Here is a 24,828-nt window from a genome sequence, read left to right on the forward strand (position 1 = left end):
CTGAAGAAAGGTCTAGGCCCGAAACGTCAGCCTTCCTGCTCCTCTGATGCTGCTTGACCTGCTGTGTTCATCCAGCTCTGCACCTTGTTATCTCAGATTCTCCAGCATCTGCAGTTCCTGCTATCTCCTTATCAGGTACTTGATTTGATTGATTTATCATCACATGTATCTTAGAAAATACAGTGAAAAATGTTGTATAGTGGCGCCAACATTAAAAAATAAACTAAGACATAGAATATAAAAGCAGAAAAACAAATGAAAACGTGTTCCAAGCCCCAGGTTATTCAGTTCCCTGAGAATCCGTCTCACCTTTGTTCGCAGGCAAAAGGCTTTTGTCATTGATAACTGGTCACCAGTCCATAGAAAAAGCAACTTCCTGTTGTCACTCAGTTGTATCTGTACACAACCCCTTGGGTCCAATTTGTTACAATCCAAACTTCAATTACTGCTTATTCAAATTGTAGTTTACAGGATGCTTGCCCTGAGTGTTAGATTACTTGCTTTTCCAAACATGTGGCAATCTTTAAACAGTGATTTTAAAATAGTTCTTTCTCATTCTTCACAAGTATAAAAACTACAAAAATAAAAAGACACCAGTCTTTACACCAAACAAAATAATTTGAGTTTGCTCCTATTTTACATTTGCTTCTTATTTAAATAATCTTAACTGGGTAGCAGCAAGAGTCGAAAAGAACAGTGTTCTCATAATAGGGAAGGAAAAGGTAAATGAAATCAGCCCATGCTTCTACGCTGATAGCTCATGCTGCACTTTCCAAATGTGGATTCAGGCTACAGTAGTCAAGACACAAATATCTTTCAATACACTCTGTGGCTCCCAGCATGATAATTATGTGTGATTCTTTGTGGAAATGAAATGCTTGTGATAAATTTCCAAACCCTGTATATTCAGCAACTGCAGTGTTCATTGAATAAAGCTTAAACATACTGTCCTTTCTAAACACATCAAGGACTTGGCTACAAGATTTATTACCACTGCTGGGGAACACAAGGTGGAAGCTGGCATGAGTTTTGACATCTGAATAAGCCAACTGGGATGGACAGAAAGTAGATACACTCTTTTGAGAATCGACATTTAAATACAAACAATCAGTCATAATACAAATTCTTTTGATACCACATACAAACTAAAGTGTTAACATTTTTATAGAAATTTAAAATTGCCAAGGAAATATATAAATTGCACAGAGCAAGTACTCAATGGGATTTGGAACACAGCTATACAGTCACAGTAAAATATGTGAAGTCACATAATCAGGACTTGCAGTTCTAGAAGAAGAAGTTAAATCAATTATGTGGATTCTATGAAGGTTTGGTGACAAATATCCTAATGGGAAACGCTGTCCCTGGATAGCCTATCTGATATGGGAAAGCAGACACACTTGGTAGCTTGCATCAATCTGTTTGAAAGAAACAACAATTATCACTACATTAAATCACTGTCAGATGTCCACATAAGAAAGGAGAAGCTGCTCACCGTGTGAAGCATGCAGTACTGGAGCATAGTCTCCTAGTAAGTGGCTGCATTTTAGCTATTAGTACAATAGGCTGTACAGGACATTGGTTAGGCCACTTTTGGAATATTGCATTTAATTCTGGTCTCCTTGCTAAAAACTTGAAAGGGTTCAGAAAAGATTTATAAGCATGTTGCCAGGGTTGGAGGGTTTGAGCTATAGGGAGAGGCTGAACAGGCTGGGGCTGTTTTCCCTGGAGCATCAGAGGCCGAGGGGTGACCTTTATAGAGGTTTATAAAGTCGTGAGGGGCATGGATAGGGTGAATAGCCAAGGTCTTTTCCCCAGGGTAGGGGAGTCCAAAACTAGAGGGCATAGGTTTAAGGTGAGAGGGGCAAGATTTAAAAGGGACCTAAGGGGCAACTTTTTCACAGTGAGTGGTGCATGAGCTGCCAGTGGAAGTGGTGGAGGCTAGTACAATTAGAACATTTAAAAGGCATCTGGATGGGTATATGAATAGGAAGGGTTTAGAGGAATATAGGCCAAATGCTGGTGTACCACTCGATGCAGGTTTTCAACTGTTTATGCACATGCTGTAAGTCACCTAAGACCTGCTCGTTCCCATCAATGCATGCCAATTGTTATAGAGCCATAGAGCTGTACAGCATGCTAACAGACAGACTCTGCACTAAATTTGAAAAAGAAATCTGCACTAAATTTGAAAAAGAACATAGCAAAGAAGTATCAATAAATTTAATTAACTCAATAAAGTGATTAACTAAGTAGAAATGGCTGGGCAGGTGATGTGTTGCCGCTATATGATGTGGGAGCTGGCTGATCCCATTGCGAATGGCGGTGACCATATCTGCAGCAAGTGTTGGTTGCTCGAGGAACTTCAGGTCAGCATTGAGCTGGAATCTGAGCTTCAAACACTGCGGTACCTGGTAGATTAAGTACTTCAAATTTGGTCAGTGCCCAGGGACAGCAGGGGGTAACTGCAAGTGAGGCAGGTAGATGGATCCTGCATTCAGGAACAGAAGAGTTTCAGCTCTTGACCTTGTCCAACAAGTATGACGTACTTGCTCCCTGTGGGGATGAGGAACGGGGCTGTAGGGAGGATGAGCCAACTGATCACTGCACCCTGGTACAGGAGGCCATTCAAGAGGGGGAAGCAAAAAGACAAGTGGTAGTTGTAGGGGATTCTATAATCGGGAATAGATAGTATCCTTTGTCAGCAGGATCAAGAGTCCCACATAGTGTGTTGCCTGCCTGGTGCCAGGGTAAGAGATATCTCTGACTGGTTTGAAAGGATATTGGAGAAGGGGTGGGGCGGGGGGAAGGATCCAGCTGTTGTGGTCCACATCTGAACAAACAACATAGGTAAGACAAGGAAAGGGGACCTGTTCAGGTATTATCAGGAGCTACGAACGAAATTAAAGAACAGGTCATTAAAGGTTATAATGTCCGGATTACTGCCCAAGCCACGTGCAAATTGTCATAGGGACACGAGAAAAGAGAAGTAAACACGTGGCTAAAAGAGTGGTGTGGAAATGAGGGGTTCCTTTACATGGGCACTTGCATCAGTATTGGAACAGGAGGGATCTGTACTGCTAGGGCGGTCTCCACCTGTCCCAAGCCCCATCTCCACAATGGTGCAGGCACCGCTGCAATTACTAGGACAGCCAGGAGACCGCTGCGGCCACCATGCGAAAGGCCCACTCTCAATCCCTTCTAGATCCAGCTCTCTCAAATATCTTTGAAGCATACTATGAGAGACATGTCCTTGATGGAAGGACAACTACCTTACTTCCCCTCATATTTCCAATATGCAGACAGGATATTTGCTACAATTGAATCTGCAGCTGCATGTAAAAAAAATTCCTTGCATGTTTTAAGATTCTCAGTCCTGTGTTCAAATTTACTTTACAAATGGAACAATCAATTGAGCTCTCTTTCCTCAATATTTTAGCTGAGAATTCAAAGGTATAGGTATGATCAGTATCTTGTTTAATGTGAACAAAACAATGCTGTTTGATGCAAACTGCCAGTCTTTGCGACATACGGCTTATTTTCCTCATTTCACATGAGGACTGAAATTCGTGTACCATGTTGTTCAGTTGTCTGATAGGCAGAATGACTTTTTAGCTCAGCAGCTTCCTATGAGTCGCAAACACCGCTTGTGTTGTTACTGCATGCTATCAGATGGTGGTGTAGTGAAACTAAGGAGTATCTTTGCATTCCTGCATAATCATTGAATACTGAGCATCTTAACAATATTTATTCAGTTGTGAGACAACGACCTCTTTATCAATATCTCTTGCTGAGGACGACATTAGGGACTGTAATAGATGTTAGGTGTCACCAAATAATTTGTATTTGCCACATTTATGGTACCATCTATTTTAGACGCCTTAGTAATTGAGACAATAACAAAACAAATATCTGTTAAATATTAATTTGTATTTTAACATTGAATTGTTTTTAAAGTGTGTTTTCATATTTGCTAAATAGATGGGACTGAACCATCTCATATGCACTATGAAAATGATGAAAATTACTTCAGAGGATATGAGTGGTGGCTGATGAAAGAAGCTAAGAAGAGGAATCCTAATATTAAATTAATAGGTATGTATTTAACATAACACCTTGTCAATTGTTTAATCATTTTGCTTCTCAAATTGCAGTCGGGATTATTGCCTGACAAATCTGATTTTCTTTGGTCTGAAGGAAGAATGTTGGCTAAGGAATGTAGGACTGTTTGCTCCTTTCAAACTAACGGTGTGCATTTTTTAACATGCACCTGAACAGACAGGGTCATGATTGACTACTTTCTCTGAAGGACTTCACCTGCAACAATGTGCCACTCCTTTATACTATACTGAAGTGACCGCATAGATTATTTTCACCAAATGTAGGACTTGAACCTATGTCCATCCGACCCAAAGATTAGAGTGATGCCAAACTAAAAATTTTGTCGTTGAAGAGAAAAGTCTTTTTTTTCTAGCATGTTCTCAAATTATTTGACTCTTAAATTACAAAATATTAATATTCCATTTTCGCTTTTTTATATTTGTAACAAAGTCTCCAGGTTGGTTGCAGAAATGCTAAGTTTGCCAAAAAAAACTTTATCCCTATGATTGGCATTCAAACTGTATTGAAGGGTCTATCTCCATTCTGTTCAAGGAAATTAGACAAGATTTTCTGAAGTGTAAAGGGCATTTGGTAAAGAATTAAAAGAAAACTGGTCAATAAACTGAGAACTTGGAACTCAGAACTGAAAGGCAATAAAAATTCATTATTCATTAAATATAGAATGGAAATTACATCGTACTATATATAGATCTATGCATTGAGTAAATTTGAGTGGACATGAGACTAGTTTGAATACTTTCAGAATCAAAGGACATGGTCCCTTTAGTTCCCCAACCTTTAAATTTGATACAAAGATAAATCAAATCACTTTTTTGAGTTTGTTTTAATAATTCATGGGATGTGGGTATCACTGTCTAAGCCAGCATTTGTTTGCCCATTCCTAATTGTCCTGGAGAAGGTGCTAATGAGTTGTAACCTTGTACTGCTGCTGAGTGTAGGGATACCCACAGTGCTGTTAGTTCAATTCACATTTCGCATGCTATACACACGACCACTTGAGTGAGTGTTTGTTTGTTTGTTTGTTTCTAGGGAGCCTTTTGGTGAGTAGAGGGAATTATATTTTCTAATCATTCTTCAATCACAGGCATACACACAATTGGTGCTGAGGCATTGAATCACCAAAAAAACAGCAATCTCTTTGCTTCCATGCTTTTGGTTGAGTTCAACAATAGTGGAAGCGTGGATTTTGCAGTTTACCTTGGGACTCCCGAGTGAAGGGCGAGGCAGTGGGTTAAACTAGAGCTTTGGAAGTGTATTGCAACATATTCAAGAGAAACTCTAAAGCACAAACTCAACAAAATTGAATTTGAAAGACTTTTAATCTTGCTTTATTCATCAATTGCATTTTCTTAGTGAGTTTTTATTTTCTTGTTAGGGCTACCTTGGGCCTTTCCTGGTTGGATTGGCTGTGGAAACGACTGGCCTTATACCTGCCCAGACAAAACGGCCTATTATGTTGCCTCATGGATTCATGGTGCTAAATTGTATCATAATCTGGATATTGATTATGTTGGGGTTAGTACAGACATAATAAAACAAATAATATTTGATTTCTTTTGACCTGTATTATGAATGTTGTTGAAATCATAGCCTGATATGCTATGACATTATCTATATAATAATGAAACTTTCATTGTTTTCTCTACCCTTCAACAATGAATGACGAGCAGATAGGCTTCTTTGACTTTATAATGATGACCATGAAATCAGTTACCCTCTGCTACGTCTGTCCTTTTCATGAACCACTTGACCAAACTTCCTTTGTTGGGCAACCTTTGTCTAACACTGAACTCTCATCTTTGTTTATCTCTTACCTCCCCTCATGTCCTCCCTGAACTCAACTTGCCTATGAAACCCCTTACCTGTTCCCATTAAGGTGACTTCCTCCAATCAGGTTTCTGTTCTTGTTACAGTACTAAAACAGATCTTATGAAAGCCACAAATTGTACCTTTTGTGACTGTTAGAAAAGTTGTTTCCCTCATTGTTCTTCTCAACCTGCCTGCAACCTTTGCCATATTTGATCTTACTATTCTTTGTCAAAGCCTCTATACTGTTGTCAGCTGGGTGAAATTCTTTTCACCTAGCTTCATTCTTGTCCATCTAATTGTAATAAGAGAGTTACTTGCACTGGATTCTCAATCTCCTTCCAAACCAGTACCTCTGGTAACTCCAAGTGACCTGTCCTGAATCTGTGTCTCAATAATCTCATCTGAAAGCACAGCATTAGTTTGCACATATGTGCTGACAACATCTAGCTTTAACTCACTACAACTGCTCGTAATTCTCCCACTGTGTTGCTCAATTATCAGACCACTTATCTCATATCCAGTACTGGATGAACAGAAATTCTTCCCAAGATTGAAGCTATTGTCTTTGGTCCCTGTTCCAGACTCCATTATTTAAATACCAAATCCGTTCCTGTCCAGAGCAAAAGCCTGAGATTAAGTCAATCTCTTAGCATCCTTGATGTCATATTTGAACCTGTGATGAACGTCCATTCTTGTATTCTTGCCATCATTACTACGGACTATTTCCACCTCTGATATCATCCAACTTTACTCCTGTCTCAGCTAGTCTGATACTGAAATTCCTATTCATACCTTTGTTATCTCTGTATTTGCACCCCTTGCTGGTTTCCTACATTCCTCAGTAAACTTGAGCTTATCTAAAACCCTGCACCACATCCCAATCACCCTTGTGCATTTGACCTACATTGGCTCCTGCTGATCATTCTTTTTAAATCCCTCCCCAGGCCACCCCCTCTCTCTTTCTGTTGTTTCCCGTTGCACCATAACCCTCCAAACTATTTGCACTGTTCTGATTCTTACGCATCCCTGATTTTAGTAGCTCTACCATTGTTGGCCATATGTTCAGTTTCCTAGGCCCTAGTCCCTGAATTACCGTCCCTGTGCACCTCCACATCTCTATTTCAGCCTCCTCCTTTGAGATTTCTTAAAATCAACTTCTTTGATCAAATCTTTACTCAATTGTCTAATAGTTCTTTGTATTACATGATGCCATACTTTGTTTCACAATATTCCTGTGACAAGCCTTGGTGTTTTATTTCATGATACATCATATAGTTTTCATTCAATTCAAAGTTCACATTTAAATCAGTCAAATAGATACAAGATATTGTAATGAATCGTTGAACCTACTTTTTAGATACTAATCTAAAAATCTGTTTTTGGGGATTTCTTTCAGATTCAGCAGAATAAGGTTGGAGGAGGGCATTATTGGAGACAAAAAAGAACTTAACACAAATTCAGGGGCAAAAAACAGCAGATTTTATTTGGCATATCATTAAAGTGAAAGGACATAAAAAGATACAATTAATGATAACCCAAATTATTAACACAGTTATAGACCCTTTTCATTAGTTCAGAACTCAGACATCACCTTTCACATTTTGTCAGAGGACTGTTATAATTTGAAAAGGATGATAGATTCATAATTCCAGGAGAACTTTCAAAATTCAATTGGACATTTATTTTGAAGGGAACTAATTTGCAGAGTATTGGGAAATCACTGGGGTGAGGAACTAAGTAAGTCAGTTCTTTCAAAGAATAAGCGCACACAGTCTCCTCCTGTGCTGCACATTTCTAAGATGCCTGTAATCCTGTGATTTGCAGAAAACTTGTCTTTCCTTTCCTATTTATTCCCTTTCCAAACAAAAAGGCTCAATTGATTGTTATCCATCGGTTGCCTTTGCATTTATTCCACAGTATCAAGCTCATTGCCTGCTCTTTGTGATGAATAAACAGGGAGTACATTGATATCAGGGAAAGAAGTTAATATCTGAATATGAAAGATATGTTTGTTCTGTCACTGAGAGTTGAAAGATAAATGAATATCAAACAACGTAAACATCCATTCTTCCACCGAGAAAGTCAGACACAGTCCCTGGTAGGGACAGAGGTACAAATAGTTGTAGAATGCGAAGCAATATAAATCATGACCGGTGTGCTCTCCTAGACTAGTTTTGATCACGTAAAGGGCAGAAAAATTTTCCTGTTTGTTTGTTTGTGTCCATAAATTTACCTTGGATGTCTTATCTTTTCGTGACCATTTCGTGGCTGCTGGTGATTTTGGTTTCAGAAGGGTGCTGTAGCATGGTGCTTAAGACATCACTATTGTAAAGGAGGATTGATGGACCAGCTCATCATTTCCTAACCATTCTTTCCATAATAACATATGTTCAAATTGGTCGAGGACAATATTCCAATATGTCAGAAATTTTGGTTTTTTTTTAAACTTTTGCTCCTCCCACACTCATTATTCACCTAACCTATCAATCAATTGAGCTCTTTTGTTTGTCCTTCCCCCTTCATACAAGTCTTTGGCAAATCACAGGATTACAGGCCTGATTATAAAGTAACCTTGGACTCTGAGTAGCACCCAGAAATCTGTAACTTAAGTATTGTTATTGCATATGGAACCACCCCTCCTGAGGGCCATTGGCAATATCTGGAAGTGTTTATAAAGAGAATGTAAGATGCTAGTAGGGACTGTTGTGGTGCGGTGGTAATGTACCTACCTCTGAACCAGGAGACCTGGGTTAACATCCCACCTGCTCCAGAAGTGTATAATAATATACTTGAAAAGATTGACTAGAAAATATCTGAGAGGATACTGTTGGGGTGTAGCATGATTTATGAAGGAATCAACTAAAATTATGAGATAAATGATACATTAAGTGACTCATTAAATAGGGCCATATGGGTTAAGCACTTTGCTAGGAGAAGATGGGAAAAAAAAAAGCAAATATGATTGTTAATTTCTGTGTGTGATTTTAAAAAATGGCAGTAGTAATTGGAGACTTCAACTGCTTTTGTATCAGTTGGGATATGAATAGTGTGACAGGCACAGAGGTTACAAAATTCTTGTACTACATTCAAGAGAACAGCAAGCATTCAACAACATGGGATACAATTCTAGGTTCAACTTTAGGAAATGTAGCAGTGGATTGTCAGTTTGGAAGTAGTGACTATAATGCAGTTTGATTTAGTTTCTTTATGGTAAGGGACAAAGATGGAAATGAGTAAAAAGTTCCAAGTTTGTGAAGAGACGCATATTTTACAAAGCTGAAAGGTGATCCGGCGAAGGCGAACTGCATGCAACTACTTGAAGAAAAGCCAGTGACAAATAAGTGGGAGGCACTCAAAGCAAGATTCTGTGGGCAGAATGTAAGACATCCCCACAGAGGAAAAAGAGTAGTACTGCCAAATCTAGAGCCTCCTGTTCATCCAGGATAGGTTAAAGTTTTATTCTTTTTTTTAAGAAAAGGCCTACACAGTCACAAAAACTTAATTAAGAATAGACAATAAATGCTGGCATGCCCAAACGATGACAATATCCCATGAATGTTTTTTTTAGAAAAAAGTACAGGGGTTAAGTAAAATAGGAAAGCGGGTGTAAAAAGATAATGGCAGGTAAAGTCAGAGAAAACCCAAAAATGTTCTAATCAGTACATTCAGAGCAAGATGGTAACTAAGGAAGAGTAGGGCCTAATCAGAGATGTATATGGTAACTTGTGCGGGGATACCAGTGATATGATCAAGGTTCTTCATGAGTACGTCATCCTTTGTGAAGATGACAGAGCAAGGATGTTGCAGACATTCAAGTTAAAGTGGAGGAATGTGAAATAGTAAATATGATAAGCATGATGCAAGAGGAAGTACTGGAGGAATTGACCACCTTGAAGATGAATAAATCACCAGGGCAAGATGGATTGTATCCTAGTCTGGTAAAAGATGCCAGGGAGTACAAGGAGGATGCTCGGAGTATCATTATCTAATTGTTGCTAGATGTAGGCAAGGTACTAGAGGATTGGAGGTCTGCAAACGTTGTACCTTTGTTTAGAAAAAGTGCAAGGAGCAAGTCACACACAATTATAGGCAAATTATTAGAATCAATTCTGAGAGAGAGGATAAATTGTCTGGTAGAAAGACCTGGATTAATCAGGAACAGTTAGAATGGTTTTGTTAAGAAAGGTCGTGCTTTACAAACTGTGAATTTTCTGACGAGGGAGTATGGAGAATTGATTGTGATTGGGAAGCGGTGCACTGATTTTTGCCTGCATAGATGATAGTAAGGCATTTGGAACTGTATAAAATGCTGGTTAGGTCACCACTGGAATTTTGTGTGCAGTTCTGGTCACTGCTTTGCAGGAAGAACATAATTACTCTGGAGAGGATACAGCAGAGATTTTCAAATATGCAGCTATGGGGGAAAGATTGAAGAGGCTAGAGTTATTTCCTTAAAACAGAGGGCTGATAGGTGACTTGATTGAAATTTACAAAGTTTATGAGGGGCCTAGATAGTGCAGATTGGAAAGATTTGTTTTCCATAGCAACAAGGTCAATTATGAGGGATGCAGATTTATGCTGTTTCGAAAAAGAATTAGAAGTGACATGAGAAAAACTTTTTCACCAGAGGGTGCGGTGGAATGCACGACCAGGTTGGTTAGTTGGTAAAGGCAGAAACCCTTAATTCATTTAAAAGATTCCTTTGGATTTGCACCTGAAGTGTGGTAACCTGCAAGGCTGTGGATCATGTGCTGAGAAGTGGATTAGAAGTGCTGACATGATGGGCTGATTTACCTTTTTTCTGTGTTGTAAAATTTCTTTGGTTCCAAAGGATGTGGAAACACCTGATTAATGAGCTAAATTTAACATGGGAGTGGAGGGTCAAATAACAGCCTCTGATGCTGTAGCTTTTGTGATTCTATATGTATGTCTTGGAGTATACTTGCACTGCAGGCAAACTTATGAGGCAGAGAGATTGCCTGATTTATTAGAGACTGTCCTTGATCTTGGAAGTACACTGCTTCCTGGTCTGAACGTCAATCAGCAAAAGTAATTTTATTTTAACAATTCTCCTTGGGACAATGCTGTCTTTGCACATTTTCCTATAAACCTGCAAATGCAGCAAAGCTGCTTCTGAATTCTGGAATTTTAAAAAAAGATTACCAATTTTAGTTTGGCATGCAGGATATAGCTAAATCATTGCGTCTGGTTTTGGGTACTATTCTTAACAATTGGTGGTAAAGTTGTTGCTGCTTCATAGACTTAGCATCACATTGCTTTTGAGAACAAAGTATTTTGACTTTAAAAATATCCGTAGATAAAAATGGAATTTAATTGCATTTCTGTTTTAGATTTGGAATGAGAGAGCATTTGACACAAAGTACATCGAGGTAAGTGTAGAATAATTTTTGATGCTAAACTTTTAATTATTTTCACCTTTGATTTTATGCGTAGTACGTTGTTTTAAAACCTAATGCAAAGTATAAAATGAACTTCACAAGGACACATTTCTCTGTATGCTGACCATCTGTGTGAGATTTACCTAATACATATATTGTGAATATCTTGTCCTGGAAAGATCTTTTTTTAAATTGTAGCATTTAGGCTGAATAAACAATAAAATAAACAGTTAATTTAATTCTCATTATGTAAAATGTAATTGGTTTTGAAATTGTGTGGTCCAACATTGTCATTCGCTATAATAAAATTGTAACTAAAACTAGCTACAGTAACATTTCTGTTTTGTGGTAAAGGAGCACTGCTGCTATTGCGCTATTTTGTCCATTGGATTAAAACATTTTCTTTGTAGAACTTGTAGAAAAGCACATTCATTCCATGAATTTGAAGTAACAGGTTAAAATATCTCTCAGAATTTGCTTCTTTGTTCCAAAAGTAAGGAATTTTCAATACAGTGGCCATTCGTGTTAGGAGAGGCATTGTGTTTCTGTGACCTAGTAAGGTTTTAATTTTGGCAAATTTTAACTTTTGAATAATCAGAGGAATGTGCAGTCTTTAACAAATGATCGTCATTGCCTTTATACTAAAGTAGTCAGCTCATTTTTTCAACCTTTGTGATAATATGGCAAAAGATACAAGTTGCTATTTTTGCTGCGAAACTTCGGTGAACTATTACGTGTTTTTGAGAGGGCATGAATATGATATGTAACTAACTGTTAAATCTTCATTCATCAAGTAGTCAATGAAGACTGATGGCAACTTATTGTTATTTGTTTTGACCGTTGCTTTCAGAAAAAGTGAAATTTCAGTTAAGGTTTGTCTGTTGGGTAACTGTACCATGTCTGATTAAGTCAGAATAAGTTGGACCATTTCAGTTCCTTAAGTAATGGGTATTATAGTTATAAAAGGAAGTGACTTTTAGTTTTGTGCTTTTTTTGGAATTATATTCCAATCGGTTGTATAATTATTTGATATTGGTTTGGCTTTGTGACATAACAAAGAAACACTAATTAGATTTAGAATCAGCTGCCATTTTATGTTTTGTAAACATATACCTCAGTTCACCATGCTTAATTAAAGCCATTTTTCTTAACTATGCTGCCATTTTTTGAACTTGGTAATGTTTACAAATGGTGTTCTGCATCACAAGTAACTTCCAAAACCGTTGTGCAGGTAACAAAATATTCCTGATGAATCCATGATGCCATATTACTATGCTACATTTTTCAAAAGGCACTGACTGAAAAGCAATGCGCTGCCAATAACTTTTTTTCTTCTGTGAAAATCTTGCCCGTACAACACCTCTGTGATCCTGCTCATGAGCACTTTAATGAATCATGTCTTATTACAGTGGACACTTTCAAAGTATTTGATAGGATATTTCTAAACAATTTACCTTCATGCAGCTTCTCAGTCAAGCTGTGTTCTTAGCTACTTTATTTCCTCTTAACTGTTGCACGGTGATGGTTCAGTGTTGAACTTTTCCGCATGAATGTAATGTAGATGTAGCCCAGTGCTGTTGGGCAGCAAGTTACAGGATTTTGACCCAGCAATACTGAAGGAACAGCAATATATTTTCAAGTTTATGCTTGTCTTTCTAGAAGTTAGTGGGCCACACGTTATCAATGGTACGGTTGAGGGAGCCTTAGTAAATGTGCATTGCAGCAATGTTGCACTGGAAATGGAGGGGGAGAGTTTAGGTGGTGGGTGATCAGTCTATGTGCTGATCAGTCAAACCGCCCTGTCTTGGATGGTGTCACACCTCTTGAATGTTGGAGGTGCACTTATTCTGGCAAGAACAGTATTCTGTCACACTCTGGACTTGAGCTTTGTAGGTGAGGGAAAGACTTTGGGGAGACGGAAAATGAGTGACAGTTAATTTTCTGGTCAGTGGTGACCGTAAAGATTTTGCTGGTGGGTGTTTTGAAAGGCTAATGATTGTGGTGGTGAGATTTTTTTCTCTTGAAGATGACTGTTGTTTTGTCCCTGAATAGACAGCAACAATCCAATGAATTGCACTTAGTTTTATTAGTTTTATTTATAATTTATTAGGAACATCCCCACTTCTAACTTTGATAAGGAGGAATTTCTTCTGAGGGTGAGAATCTTTGGAACTCCTTGCTACAGAGAGCTGTGTGGGCAGAGTTCATTGCATATTAAAGGCTGAGATATATTCTTGATCAGTAGGGGAATCGAGGATTAGGAGGAAAAATCAGGAAAATAGATGTTGAAACAGCTATGATCCTATTGAATGGTGGAGCAGGCTCAAAGAGTTGAATGGCCTACTCCTGTTCTTATTTCTTATGGAAGGAAAGTAATGATAAAATGATGGAAATAATTGGGCCTAGGGGTCACAATTACAGAACTTCTGCAATGGTATCAAGGGGCTTGAATGATCGACCTCCAACAATCACAACCATTTCCCTTTGTTCGTGATAATTCTGGTCAGTGGAACATTTTCTGCAGATTCCCAGTAATCTCAATTATACTTTAGCTCCTTGATGCTGCATTTGATCAAACGCTGCCTTCACGTTAAGTCACTCTACACTCCAAATAGTTACCTTACCTTTGGAATTTAGTTCTTTTGTATATGTTTGGGATAAGGAAGTCAAGAGAAAAGTGTTCCTGGTAGAATCCAACTTATCAGTGAGTAAGTGTCACATTATAGCAACTTTCATCACTCTGAGAATAGTCTGGGAGGTTATTGACCAAACCCCACACTTGATCAGTTTTTTTCCATTTTGTTGGCTAGAGGCCTGTATTAAAATTTTGCTGTAATAGTGGTTCAAAGAGTTCTGGAGCAAGTCTTCAGCACAACAGCTGGATTGCCATAGCCTTTGTTGTAATGCATTTACTATCTTGAAGTTTTTTGTTTAATCTAGCAACTCTTCTGGCCTTGAAATCTTCCCTTGATTGTAAAGCCTGTCTCCACTCTTAAAGGCTACCCCATGCCAAACTTTGGGTCTGTTATTCCTCCTAACTCTTGACTCTATTTTTTAATAAATGTAGAAGTCTTGAACAAGGCTGTCATGTGTGTGGAGACTCTTCCAAATCCTCTGTGTTACTGCAAAACGCAAGGAAAAATCTTGTCTAATCGATGATTAATGCTGCTGTTGTCTCTGGCTTCTATTGTATATCCACAGTATCTTTCCTTTTCTTAGTTTTACTCTTTAATTATTTTCAAGTTTCTTTCATTCGCTTGAAGGTGTCAAATTACTGTGCCAAACCTGTCCATGCAACCTCATCACAATGGATTGAGCATTCGTTGCAGTTTATTTGTTCAACTCTGACATCTTTCAGGTTTGAGACTCCTTACCTCTCTCTCTATTGCTTCCTCCTCTAATCTTCAGCCTTTTGGGCCCCAGGTGGCGTTTTGTTGGTATTTCCTAACATTTGCTTTTACTTTTATAATCTGTGGTGGTGCCCTCTCTTGGTTCTTTACTCAATCGTTTAAACAGAAAGCAAAGTTAGTACAGTATTAAGTGGCGTTGAGGCTATTTTCTCATACACAGAGATCAACAGAGAGTATTTGTTTCATCAGTTTGTAAAGAAATGTTCTTCCAGAACCCAGTGCTTCTCCTTAACCACTCAACATGTTTTCTACAGATGCTGTAGAAAGTGAAGTGGACACTTTATCAAAAATAGCTTTGTAATCTAATTATAACTACATTTTAAGAACTGTTAATATGAACCACAGAAAATCATCAGTAGACAACAAAGGGAGATCACTATGCTTTATGCAGTTAACTGGATTGATCTTGGTTCTGGTACTAACAGTTTGTGAATTTGCAGCGTAGATATTTAGTACATTTCTATATATAGTCCAGTGATTTTTGTTTTTATCTGTTGCCAAGGTGCTGCGCAAGTCTCTGGATAAAGTTGGTTTAAAGAATGTTGGTATTATTGCTGCTGATGGAACTTGGGGGATCGCAAGTGATATGTTAGTTGATCCATACCTAAATGATGCAGTTGAAATTATAGGGTAAGTTTTTAGGGCTAAATCGTGTAAGAATTTTCAACCCATGTTATTTATCTTTTTTGTGTCCTGGGGTCCAATTTTGTTTCAAATGTAGGATGCTAATGAAAGCCTGTTTGGATTGACTGCATTCATTACGATTGCTCTGTTCTATTCCAATAGTAAAAAAAAAAGTATTCCTGTTTGTTTATTAATGAATGAAAGGAATGGAGATTAAACAAAAATATTGACCATGGATCAAAAATGAAATATTGAATATTAAAGGAGTGTCTTCAAGAATATATTTTGAATTGTTCTGTGCTTGCCTGGCTCCAAGGCGTATACAGAAATAAAATATAGTTAGCCGAGTTTGGCTCCTTTCCAAATCGGCTAAAGTTTCTGACATGGATGTGAATTTTTTCTGCCTTTTTAACTATCCTTTTGATGCCTGTCAAAAGGAATCTGACTACCGATTGCTCAGAATCCACAAAAGAAAACCTATTTTGAAAACTCTGATTTTTTTTTTTAAAAATTTGTTCATGGGATGTGGGCGTCGCTGGCTAGGCTAGCATTTATTGACCTTTTTTCCTAATTATACAGAGGGCATTTAAGAGTCAACCACATACTATGGGTCTGGAGTCACACATAGGCCATACATGGTAAAGTGACAGATTTCCTTCCCTAAAGGACGTTGGTGAACCAGATGAGTCTTTACAACAATCGATAGTGGTTACATGGTCACCCTTTATTCCAGATGTTTTTATTGAATTGAAATTCCACTATCTGCCATGGTGAGATTGAAATCTATGTCCCAGATCATTAACTCACTATTTCACCATATCTCCTTTGAAATCCAATCCTCTGAATTCTTCTATTGACCGCTTACAGGGAGCCAATAAATTAGATGGTTGTGTATTAGCTTGGCATGTAAAATGCTGTGTTTCAACCACTAGTGTCAAAATTATTATCTCTCTTCCTTCGCTTTCTTCTTTCCTCTTCTTTTCTCTTCCTTTTGTTTTGTTTTATTTGCTCTTATGTCTTTTTTTCTTTCTTTTGTCGTTCTTATCCTTCCACTTCCTTCTCTTGCAAGTACCTTTTGCAGCCTGAGCCCACATATCCCTATTATTGACAAAATTCTCCAAGCTCAGTTTACATATCAGTTATTGCAGCATTGAATATGCCAGAGCTTTAGTATATATCTCATATACGCACAAATGTCAGAAACTATGCAACATATATTTGAATCATACAGTTAACACACATTGTTTATGTTGCATCGTATTATACATGTGAAAGAAAAATAAGTGTAGGGTATTTTGAGAAGTTGAGAAAGGTGCTGCTTTGTTTGCAGTCCTGTTGAGTATTTTGCTGATTTATAAATGTTTCTGGTTGTAACTCTTGCCATCCAAACTTGGGTGAAAATTAGAACTCAAAAAGGTAACTACAGAGAAGATAACACACATCTTTTGTTTTAATTTTCAATTAAAATTGTTAATTGTTTTAATTTTAACATCACTAAACCTCAAGAAAACAAGCAAAAGACTTAAACTGCCTGTGGTAAATGCATTTGTTTGTGACATTATCACTGGGCTTGACATTCACATTTACAATAGCTCCATTGTGTTGTACAACACAATCGCCATGCTGAATGACCAACAAATGATGTGTCACTCTGGTGAAAGTACAGCACAGGACTAGTTTGATGCCAAGCAGCTTAACCAGCATGTGATAGAGCTAAGTAATCTCATAAACAACAGATCGATTTTACGCTCTGGAGTTCTGCTACATCCACTTGTGAATAGTGGTGGACAATTAAAATAACTCACTTGAGGGAACCTCCACAAACGGCCTCCTTAACAACAATAGGGGAGCACAGTATACCAGTGCAATGGACAAGCTTGAAGCATGTGCAAGCACTGTTAGCCAAATGTACTGAGTGAATGATCAATCTCAACCTCTTCCTGAGATTCCCATCATCTTGAATGCCAACATGTATATCAATTAGCTGACTCCACATGATTTCAAGAAACAGCTGAAGGCACTGGATACTGCAAAGGCTATGGGCCCTTACAAAATTGTGGCAATAGTTGTGAAGTGTTCCAGATCTATCCATGCCCTTAGTGAGCTGTTTCAGTACAATTATGACACTAGTATCAATCTGGCAACATGTAAAATTGCCCAGGTTTATCCAGTACGCAAAAATAGGATGAATCCAACCTGACCCATTACTGCCTCATCAGTTTACATTCCGTCATCAGCAAAGCTTTGAAAGCTGTCATTAACAGCAATATTGACTGGTACTTACTCAATGATAATCTGTTTACTGATGTGCAGTTTGGGTTCCACCGGGCCCACTGCACTGTTAATCTCATCAGACTGGGTCCAATCATGAACAAAAGAATGGAACACCAAATGGGAAATAAGGGAATCTGCCCTTTACATCAAGACAATATTTTGTTAAGATGGCATCAAGGAGCCCTAGTTAAACTGGAGTCAATGGAAATTGGGAGGAAAAATCTTTGCTGCTTGTAGTCATAGCTAACACAAAGGAGGGTTGTTGTTGTGGTTCTTGGAGGTCAGTCATCGCAGCTACAGGACATCACTGCAGGAGTTGCTCAGAGTAGTATCCCAGGCCCAACATCTTCAGCAACTTCATAATAACTTTCTCTCCATAATATTTCAGAAGTCGGGATGGTTACTGATTTGTTCAGCCCTGTTAGCGATGACTCAGATACTGAGGCAGTCCATGTCTGAATACAGCAAGACCTGGACAATAGTCAGGCATGAGTTGGTGTGACACAAGTGTTTCTTGTAACTTGCACATAAGTAACAGGAAATGCCCACTTCCTACAAGAGAGAATCTAGCCATCCTACACTGTCAACATACTGGAGGTTACCATTGACCAGAAACACAGCTGGTTCAACACTATTAATAGTGTGATTACAGGAGCAGGTTGAAGGCTTGGAATTCTCTCGTGAGTAACTCACCACCTTGGCTCCTCAAAATCTGTTCACCATCTACAAAGCACAAGTCAAAAGTGAGATAGAATACTGTATAATTGCCTGAATGAGTACAGCTGTAACTTTACTCAAGATAAACATATCCGAAGACAAAGCAGCCCACTCAATTGTCATTCTATCCTCTAATTTCAAGATGCATTCTCTCCACCTCCACACAGTGGCAGTAGTGTGTACCATCTACAAGAAGCATTGGAGTAACTCACGAAAGATCTTTTGTAACTTCCAAAGCCATGACCTCTATCATGTAGAAGATCAAGGGCAGCAGAAGCAGGCCACCGTCACCAACTGCAAGATCACCCCCAAGCTGCATATCCTGACTTGGAACTATATTACCATTCCTTAATTGTTGCTGAGCCAAAATTCTGGAACTTACTTCCCAAAAGCACTAGATGAACCTAAACCATGTGAGCTGCAGCAGTTCATGAAGGCAACTCACCACCACCCACTCAAGTGCAATTAGAGATGCCAACCTAACGAATAACACCCACTTCCCGTGAATGAGTAAAAATAAATAGTGTATGTTGACAACTGGCAATTTTCTATTGTTCAAAGGAAAACATTTGTAGATCTTGCTTTTCCATATGTAATCCAGTTTAAGGATTTTGTGATCACTGAATACGGACTAGCTATTTACTAAAATTTGTAGTATTTGGCAATGGATTGTGTATTCTGAAGACTGTTAAAATTAATGTTTAATGAGCAGATCACCAACTTGTGAAACAAGTTTTTTTTTAAAATAAGCTTGACTGAAATGTGATTAAGTTTGGTGCTAAATTCTATTTTTGTGCCATGAATGGTATATTGTCATAATTGTACATAGTGAATCAGTTTTGTTAATAACAGGATACAGGCATTTTCAGCACTCCTCCCTAACACCTTGTTATTACATATTCAAGCCTGCATGTCTTCTAATGTGATTTTTTAAGAAAAACAAATCAGAATTTCTTGCTTAGTCGCTATCCAAAAAAAAAACTGGTACTTCAGTAGAAATTGTTTTAAGAACAATTCTGTATATTTTGTCACTTTTTTTCATTGCAATAGCTGCTCATTAGTTGATTGCAATGTTGACAAGATGATTACTTAATGCAAATATGACTATTAAAACTAACATAAAGCAAAATCAGGTCATTGCTGTAGGAAAACTAGGGCTTTTTTGCAGTATGAAATACTGTTCAGCATGCATTATATGTTTTAACTGTTTATTGAATTTACTAATAAACCTGCGTAATTTCTTCAAACTTGGGCTCCAATCTTTAACAAAATCAGAAATTACTGGAAAACTCCAGCAGGTCTGGCAGGAACTGTGAAGTGAAAAATAGAATTAACATTTTGGGTCCAGTGGCCCTTCAGAACAGATTTCAGCTAGGAAAAGGTTAGCATAAATGCTGAAGATTGTGTAGGAGGTGTGGAGAGGAGTAAATGATAGGTAGAGATAGATCCCAGAGAGAGAGAGAAGGTCACAGGTGCGGTCATGGGGGCCCAGTTATGCCTGTGTCTTTGTGGGGTATGTGGGACATTCCCAGTTCTAGTCCAACCTCGACCCCCACCCACAACTCTTTCTCTAATACATCGATGACATCATTGCTGCTTCCCTGTCATGTCCAGAATTGGAAAAGTTTGTCAATTCCAATTTCCATCCTGCCCTCCCCTTTCACGTGGTCAAATTCTGACTCTTCCCTTCCCTTCCTCAACATCCCTGTTTCCGTTTCTGAGATAGGCTGGCCATAGTATCCACTACAAGTACACTGACTCCCATAGTTACCGTGATTATAAATCGTCACACCCTGCTTTCCATTCCTGTATTCCATTCTCCCAGTTTCTTTGTCCTCATTGCATTGGTTCCAATAATGCCAGCTTCCACAAAGAGGCCTCCGAAATATCCATCATCTTTCTCAATCACCACCATGTTTGTCTGACCCATCTCCCACACTCCAGCCCTCTTCCCCTCTTTTCCCTCCCACAACAGCAATAGGGTCCCCCATGTCCTCACCTACCATACCGCCAGCATCCACATTCAAAGGATCCTCAGCTGCCATTTCTGGCACCTCCAGCAGGATGCCACCACCAGACACATTTTCTCCTCTTTCTCTCTCTGTCTCTCCCTCCTTCCCTCCGGACTCCATCTTCATCTATCACTTAGTCCTCTGTCCTCTTCCTCCTTCTACACCCCATCTCCAGCATATATACCAACCTATCTAAAATCAATTGTAAAGAAGGGTCACTGGACCTGAAACGTCAACTCTGTCTTCTCTCCACAGATGCTGCCAGACCTGCTGTATTTTTTCCAGCAATTTCTGTTTTTCAGCATTTGTAGTTCTTTGGTTTTTTTGTTTAGTGCTCCGATCTTTAAGTTTATTTTAGTAATTTCCACTGGCAATAATATGTGATAAGACCACTGTCATATTTAACTGTTTAAATGTTTTATCCAAACTAATCTCCAAAGGCCTGGCCATAGTAGCAACTCTCATCTATCCCAGCTACAATATCGAATGACTCAGCTTGCATGATCTCCCAAATTCTAATGAATCTTTCTGAGCAATTAAGTTTTTCTTTTGGCAGTAAGAAGTAGTTGCGGTCTTGATGCACTGATCCTCTTTCACCTGATGAGTCAGTATTGTGGGAAGAGTGGGCATAATATGGCAATCTCCTTTCTTTATTCTTTTCATTGCTTCCTCCTTGACATGACCGTTACAGTGCAAGTATTTTTTTTTTTTCCCTTTCTGAATAGATTGCAGATAATTTTAACTCACTGTGGTAGCTGTGCAGTTAGAAAATTTTAGAACAGGCCACCCACCAATGGTTTTTCTACAATGCAGTTTCTGTCTTCTGGCAAGGCAAGACTTTAGCATTAAGACCCATGATTTGCTCAGAAACTTGCCGGTCAGCTCTTAATAATTGAAGTTTGTTTAGGCAAGGTTTCTTGGGGATGGGGAGTCAGTTGCCACTGAAAACTCTTGCCCTTATAATTGGTGTTTGGATCACTAAATTTCAGCCAGAATATTGCCCTTTGAGGGTGGATTGGCAGGAACTTTCTTCTCTCATCATTATTATTATCATCATCAAAGAATATAAAGAGTCATTATTCTTTGGCATTCTCTTCCACAGAGAGCAGTGGAGACTGGGTCATTGTCTAACTCAGCCTTGAAAATATTCCAAATTTTGATTGACAAAGGGAGTTACTGAGGACAGGCAAGTACAAGTAACTGTACAACACAGGAATGGGCTCCTTGGCCCACCAATACTGCACTGATTCATGATGCCGTTCTAAACTGAAAACCTTTTGCCTCTATGCTGGCCATATCCATCAACTCTCTGCCTACTCATATCAGTCAAGATTCCTCTTAAACTTTCTCATTGTACCTGCCTAAACCACTTCCTCTGGCATTATATTCTGGGCACTTACCACTCTCTGTTTTTTTAAAAAAAAAAACTTGCCCGTCACATCTCCTTTAAGTATATGGAGCTAAGGCTACAAATGTCAAATAGCAGGTGGACTGAATGGCCAACTGTTATTTCTTGAGACCCATTGATGGTATGGTGGCCAGTGCTTGTGGGCCAGATATGCCAACAATGCAGTTTCTCTGACTTACCTCCACATGGTTGGAAATTGTGGAGGTCTCTCTGTCATAATAGTTTAAAGTTACTTGTTTTTTAAATGTTTTTGTTATAACTTCTACTTCAAAGCTTTTATATGTCTTAATGATCTTGTTTCCTGTAAAATGTTCAAAAAAAATTCTAATCTGGGCTTTGTACCTCTCGGTTTGCTGTTCATGAGAAATCTTCGTTCTGATTGGCTGCTTGTTGATCTCATTCTTACTGGACACCACACATCTCAAATAAATAATGTCAGTTTCAAAATCACGCTAAGTATGATATTCCACACTCCAGAACCTACTAAATTAGCAGAGAGTGCATTGCCTTAGACTCATCTGAAGTAAATATTCCAGATTAATATTCTCAAATGACTAAGCAATAGCTGTGGTTGGCAGAAACTATTTTTTTTAATTTCGGTGATGGGATGTGTCATCGCTGCCAAGGTCGGCATTTAATGTCAATCCCTAACTGCCTTGAACTGAGTGGCTTGCGAGGCTATTTCATGGAATCTAAAAGTCAATTACATTGCTGTGGATCTGGAATTGCATATAGGTCTGAACAGGTAAGGACTTGTGTTTCTTTTCTGAAAGGACTTTAGTGAACCAACTGTATTTTTATAGCAGTTGGTGGTTTTATGGTTGCCATTATGAAGACTGCTTTTCAACTTCAGTTTCTTTGTTGAAAACAAATTTTAGATTACACCACAAGTAAAAATGGAAAGTGCCATAGAAACTCAGCACATCTGGCAGATCTGTGAAGAACCACAAAGAGTTAACATTTCGAGTCTAGCTGTTATGGTGGGATTTGAACCCATGTACCAAGAACATTAGCCTTTGTCTCAGGATTAAAATTATCCCATTATCTTCCTTGCCTTTAACTAGATAATAGTTGAAATTTTGACATGCAAGTTGAAAACAAAGTGTTACGTTAGGTCTACGTTGTGAAGATTTTAGATTACTTAATTGTTTAAAAAGTAAAATGTCGCACCTTTTCATAGTAGGATGTACTGTTCTTTCTTTGGCCTGCATAATTGCATTACTGCTTTGGATCTTCCCAAAGGTGACAGAGACTGTGTTTTTAAAATTAATTTCAGCACAGAGTTCAAGGAAAACTCACCTGGTTTGTATTTCTAGCCCTAGTCCACTCGCAATGCATTTGACAGTGATTTCTTTAATCCCATTCTTAAATGGAGGACAGGGAGGTGATGACTGAGTGATATTATCACTAGACAATTAATTCAGAAGCTCAGCTAATGTTCTGAGAACCTGGGTTTGAATCCCTCTGTGGTAGATGGTGAAATTTGATTTTAAGAGTTGACTGAAGTCCATGAAACCATTCTCGATTGTCAAAAACCCATCAGGTTCACTGAAGTCTTTCAGGGAAAGAAATCTGTCATTATCACGTGGTCTGGCCTCCACACAATGTGGTTGACTTTCAACTGCCCTAGGCACCAGAATAGACAATGGCAGAAACAGCCCTGTCAACCCCACAAAGTCATCCTTACAAACTTCTGGGGACTAGTATCAAAACTGGTAGATCTGCCTCACAGATTAGTCAAGCAACAGCCCGGCATAATCCTACTTGCAGAATTGTAACCGACCAGGCAATGTCCAGACACCATTATCACAATTCCTGGACATGTAATGTCCAACCGGCAGAACAGACCCAGCAGAGGTGGCAGCACAGTGGTATACAGTCAGGATGGAGTTGCCCTCGGAGTCCTTAATGTTGACTCCGGACCCCATGAAGTCTCATGGCTTCAGGTTAAATGTGAGCAGGGAAACCTCCTGCTGATTACCATGTGCTGTCGTCCCTTGGCTGATGAATCAGTATCCTCCGTGTTGAACAACACGTGGAGGAAGTGCTGAGAGTGGCAAGTGTATGAATTTGAATTGCTTTAGTTTTGTTGTCATGTGCATGAAAAGTTTGCAGCGCAATCTTAAGTACAAAGATGCAGCTTCTTCAGTTACAAAGTCTTAGAAAATAGAGAAATTAAAAGGCCCAGTGTTGCAGAAATTAAACAATGGTCATCCAACCCAGGCTGCGCTGGCACCTAGCCTACAGTCCACACCGGGCGTTGCCAATCTGCTGGCTGTAGATGCATCTGTCATTGACTGTATTGGTAAGAATGACCACTGCACAGTCCTTGTGGAGACCAAGTTTACTTTCACATGGAGTCTACCCTCCATTCTGACTATCACCATGCTAAATTGGACAAATTTCGAACAGATCCAACCTGTCCAGACTGACCATCAATGATCGTCATCCACAGCAGCAGAATTGTACTCCAACACAAACTGCAACCTCATGGCCCAATGTATCCCCAACTCAACCACTATAATCCAGCTCCGGAATCAACACCTGGTTCAATAGAGAGGTCAGGAAGGCATGCCATGAGCAGCTCTGGGCATACCTGAACATGAGATGTCAACCTTGTGAAGCTACCAAACAAGACTACTTGCATACCCAACAGCATAAGCAGCAAGTGAAAGACAGAGCTAAGCAGTCCCACAATTAATGGATCAGGTCTAAGCTCTGCAATCCTGCCATGTCCAGTCATGAATGGTGGTGGACAAATAAACAACTCATTGTAGGAGGAGATTCATACATATCCCATCCTCGATGAAAGACCCCAGTATATAATTGAAAAAGAGAAGGCTGAAGAGATCTTCAGCCAGAAGTGTCAAGTGGATGATCTATCTCCGCCTCCTCCAGTTGTCCCCAGCATTATAGATACCAGTCCTCCCTCGGCTAGTGAATCAGTACCCTCCATGTTGAACAACACATGGAGGAAGCGCTGATGTACCAGTCATTAACCATTTCGATTCACTTCATGTAATGGCAAGAAACGGTTGAGGCACTCTGCTGCA

At 38.9% G+C, this 24,828-nt stretch overlaps 1 protein-coding gene across 2 annotated transcripts in view; it reads left to right on the top strand.

The window, feature by feature from the left end:
* Positions 1-24,828, top strand: part of LOC109912864 (galactocerebrosidase-like) — a 58,015-nt gene that overhangs the window by 8,085 nt on the left and 25,102 nt on the right. The window contains exons 4-7 of one of the 2 annotated variants that reach the window (XM_048600394.1): positions 3,982-4,095; positions 5,498-5,637; positions 11,283-11,321; positions 15,243-15,370. In XM_048600394.1, the coding sequence (XP_048456351.1) occupies positions 3,982-4,095; positions 5,498-5,637; positions 11,283-11,321; positions 15,243-15,370 (421 nt within the window). The remainder of the gene's footprint in view (positions 1-3,981; positions 4,096-5,497; positions 5,638-11,282; positions 11,322-15,242; positions 15,371-24,828) is intronic. The other variant, XM_048600393.1, reaches the window with a different exon arrangement.

This window comes from Rhincodon typus, chromosome 8 (assembly GCF_021869965.1).
Source record: "Rhincodon typus isolate 14 chromosome 8, sRhiTyp1.1, whole genome shotgun sequence".
Lineage (NCBI taxonomy): Eukaryota > Metazoa > Chordata > Chondrichthyes > Orectolobiformes > Rhincodontidae > Rhincodon > Rhincodon typus.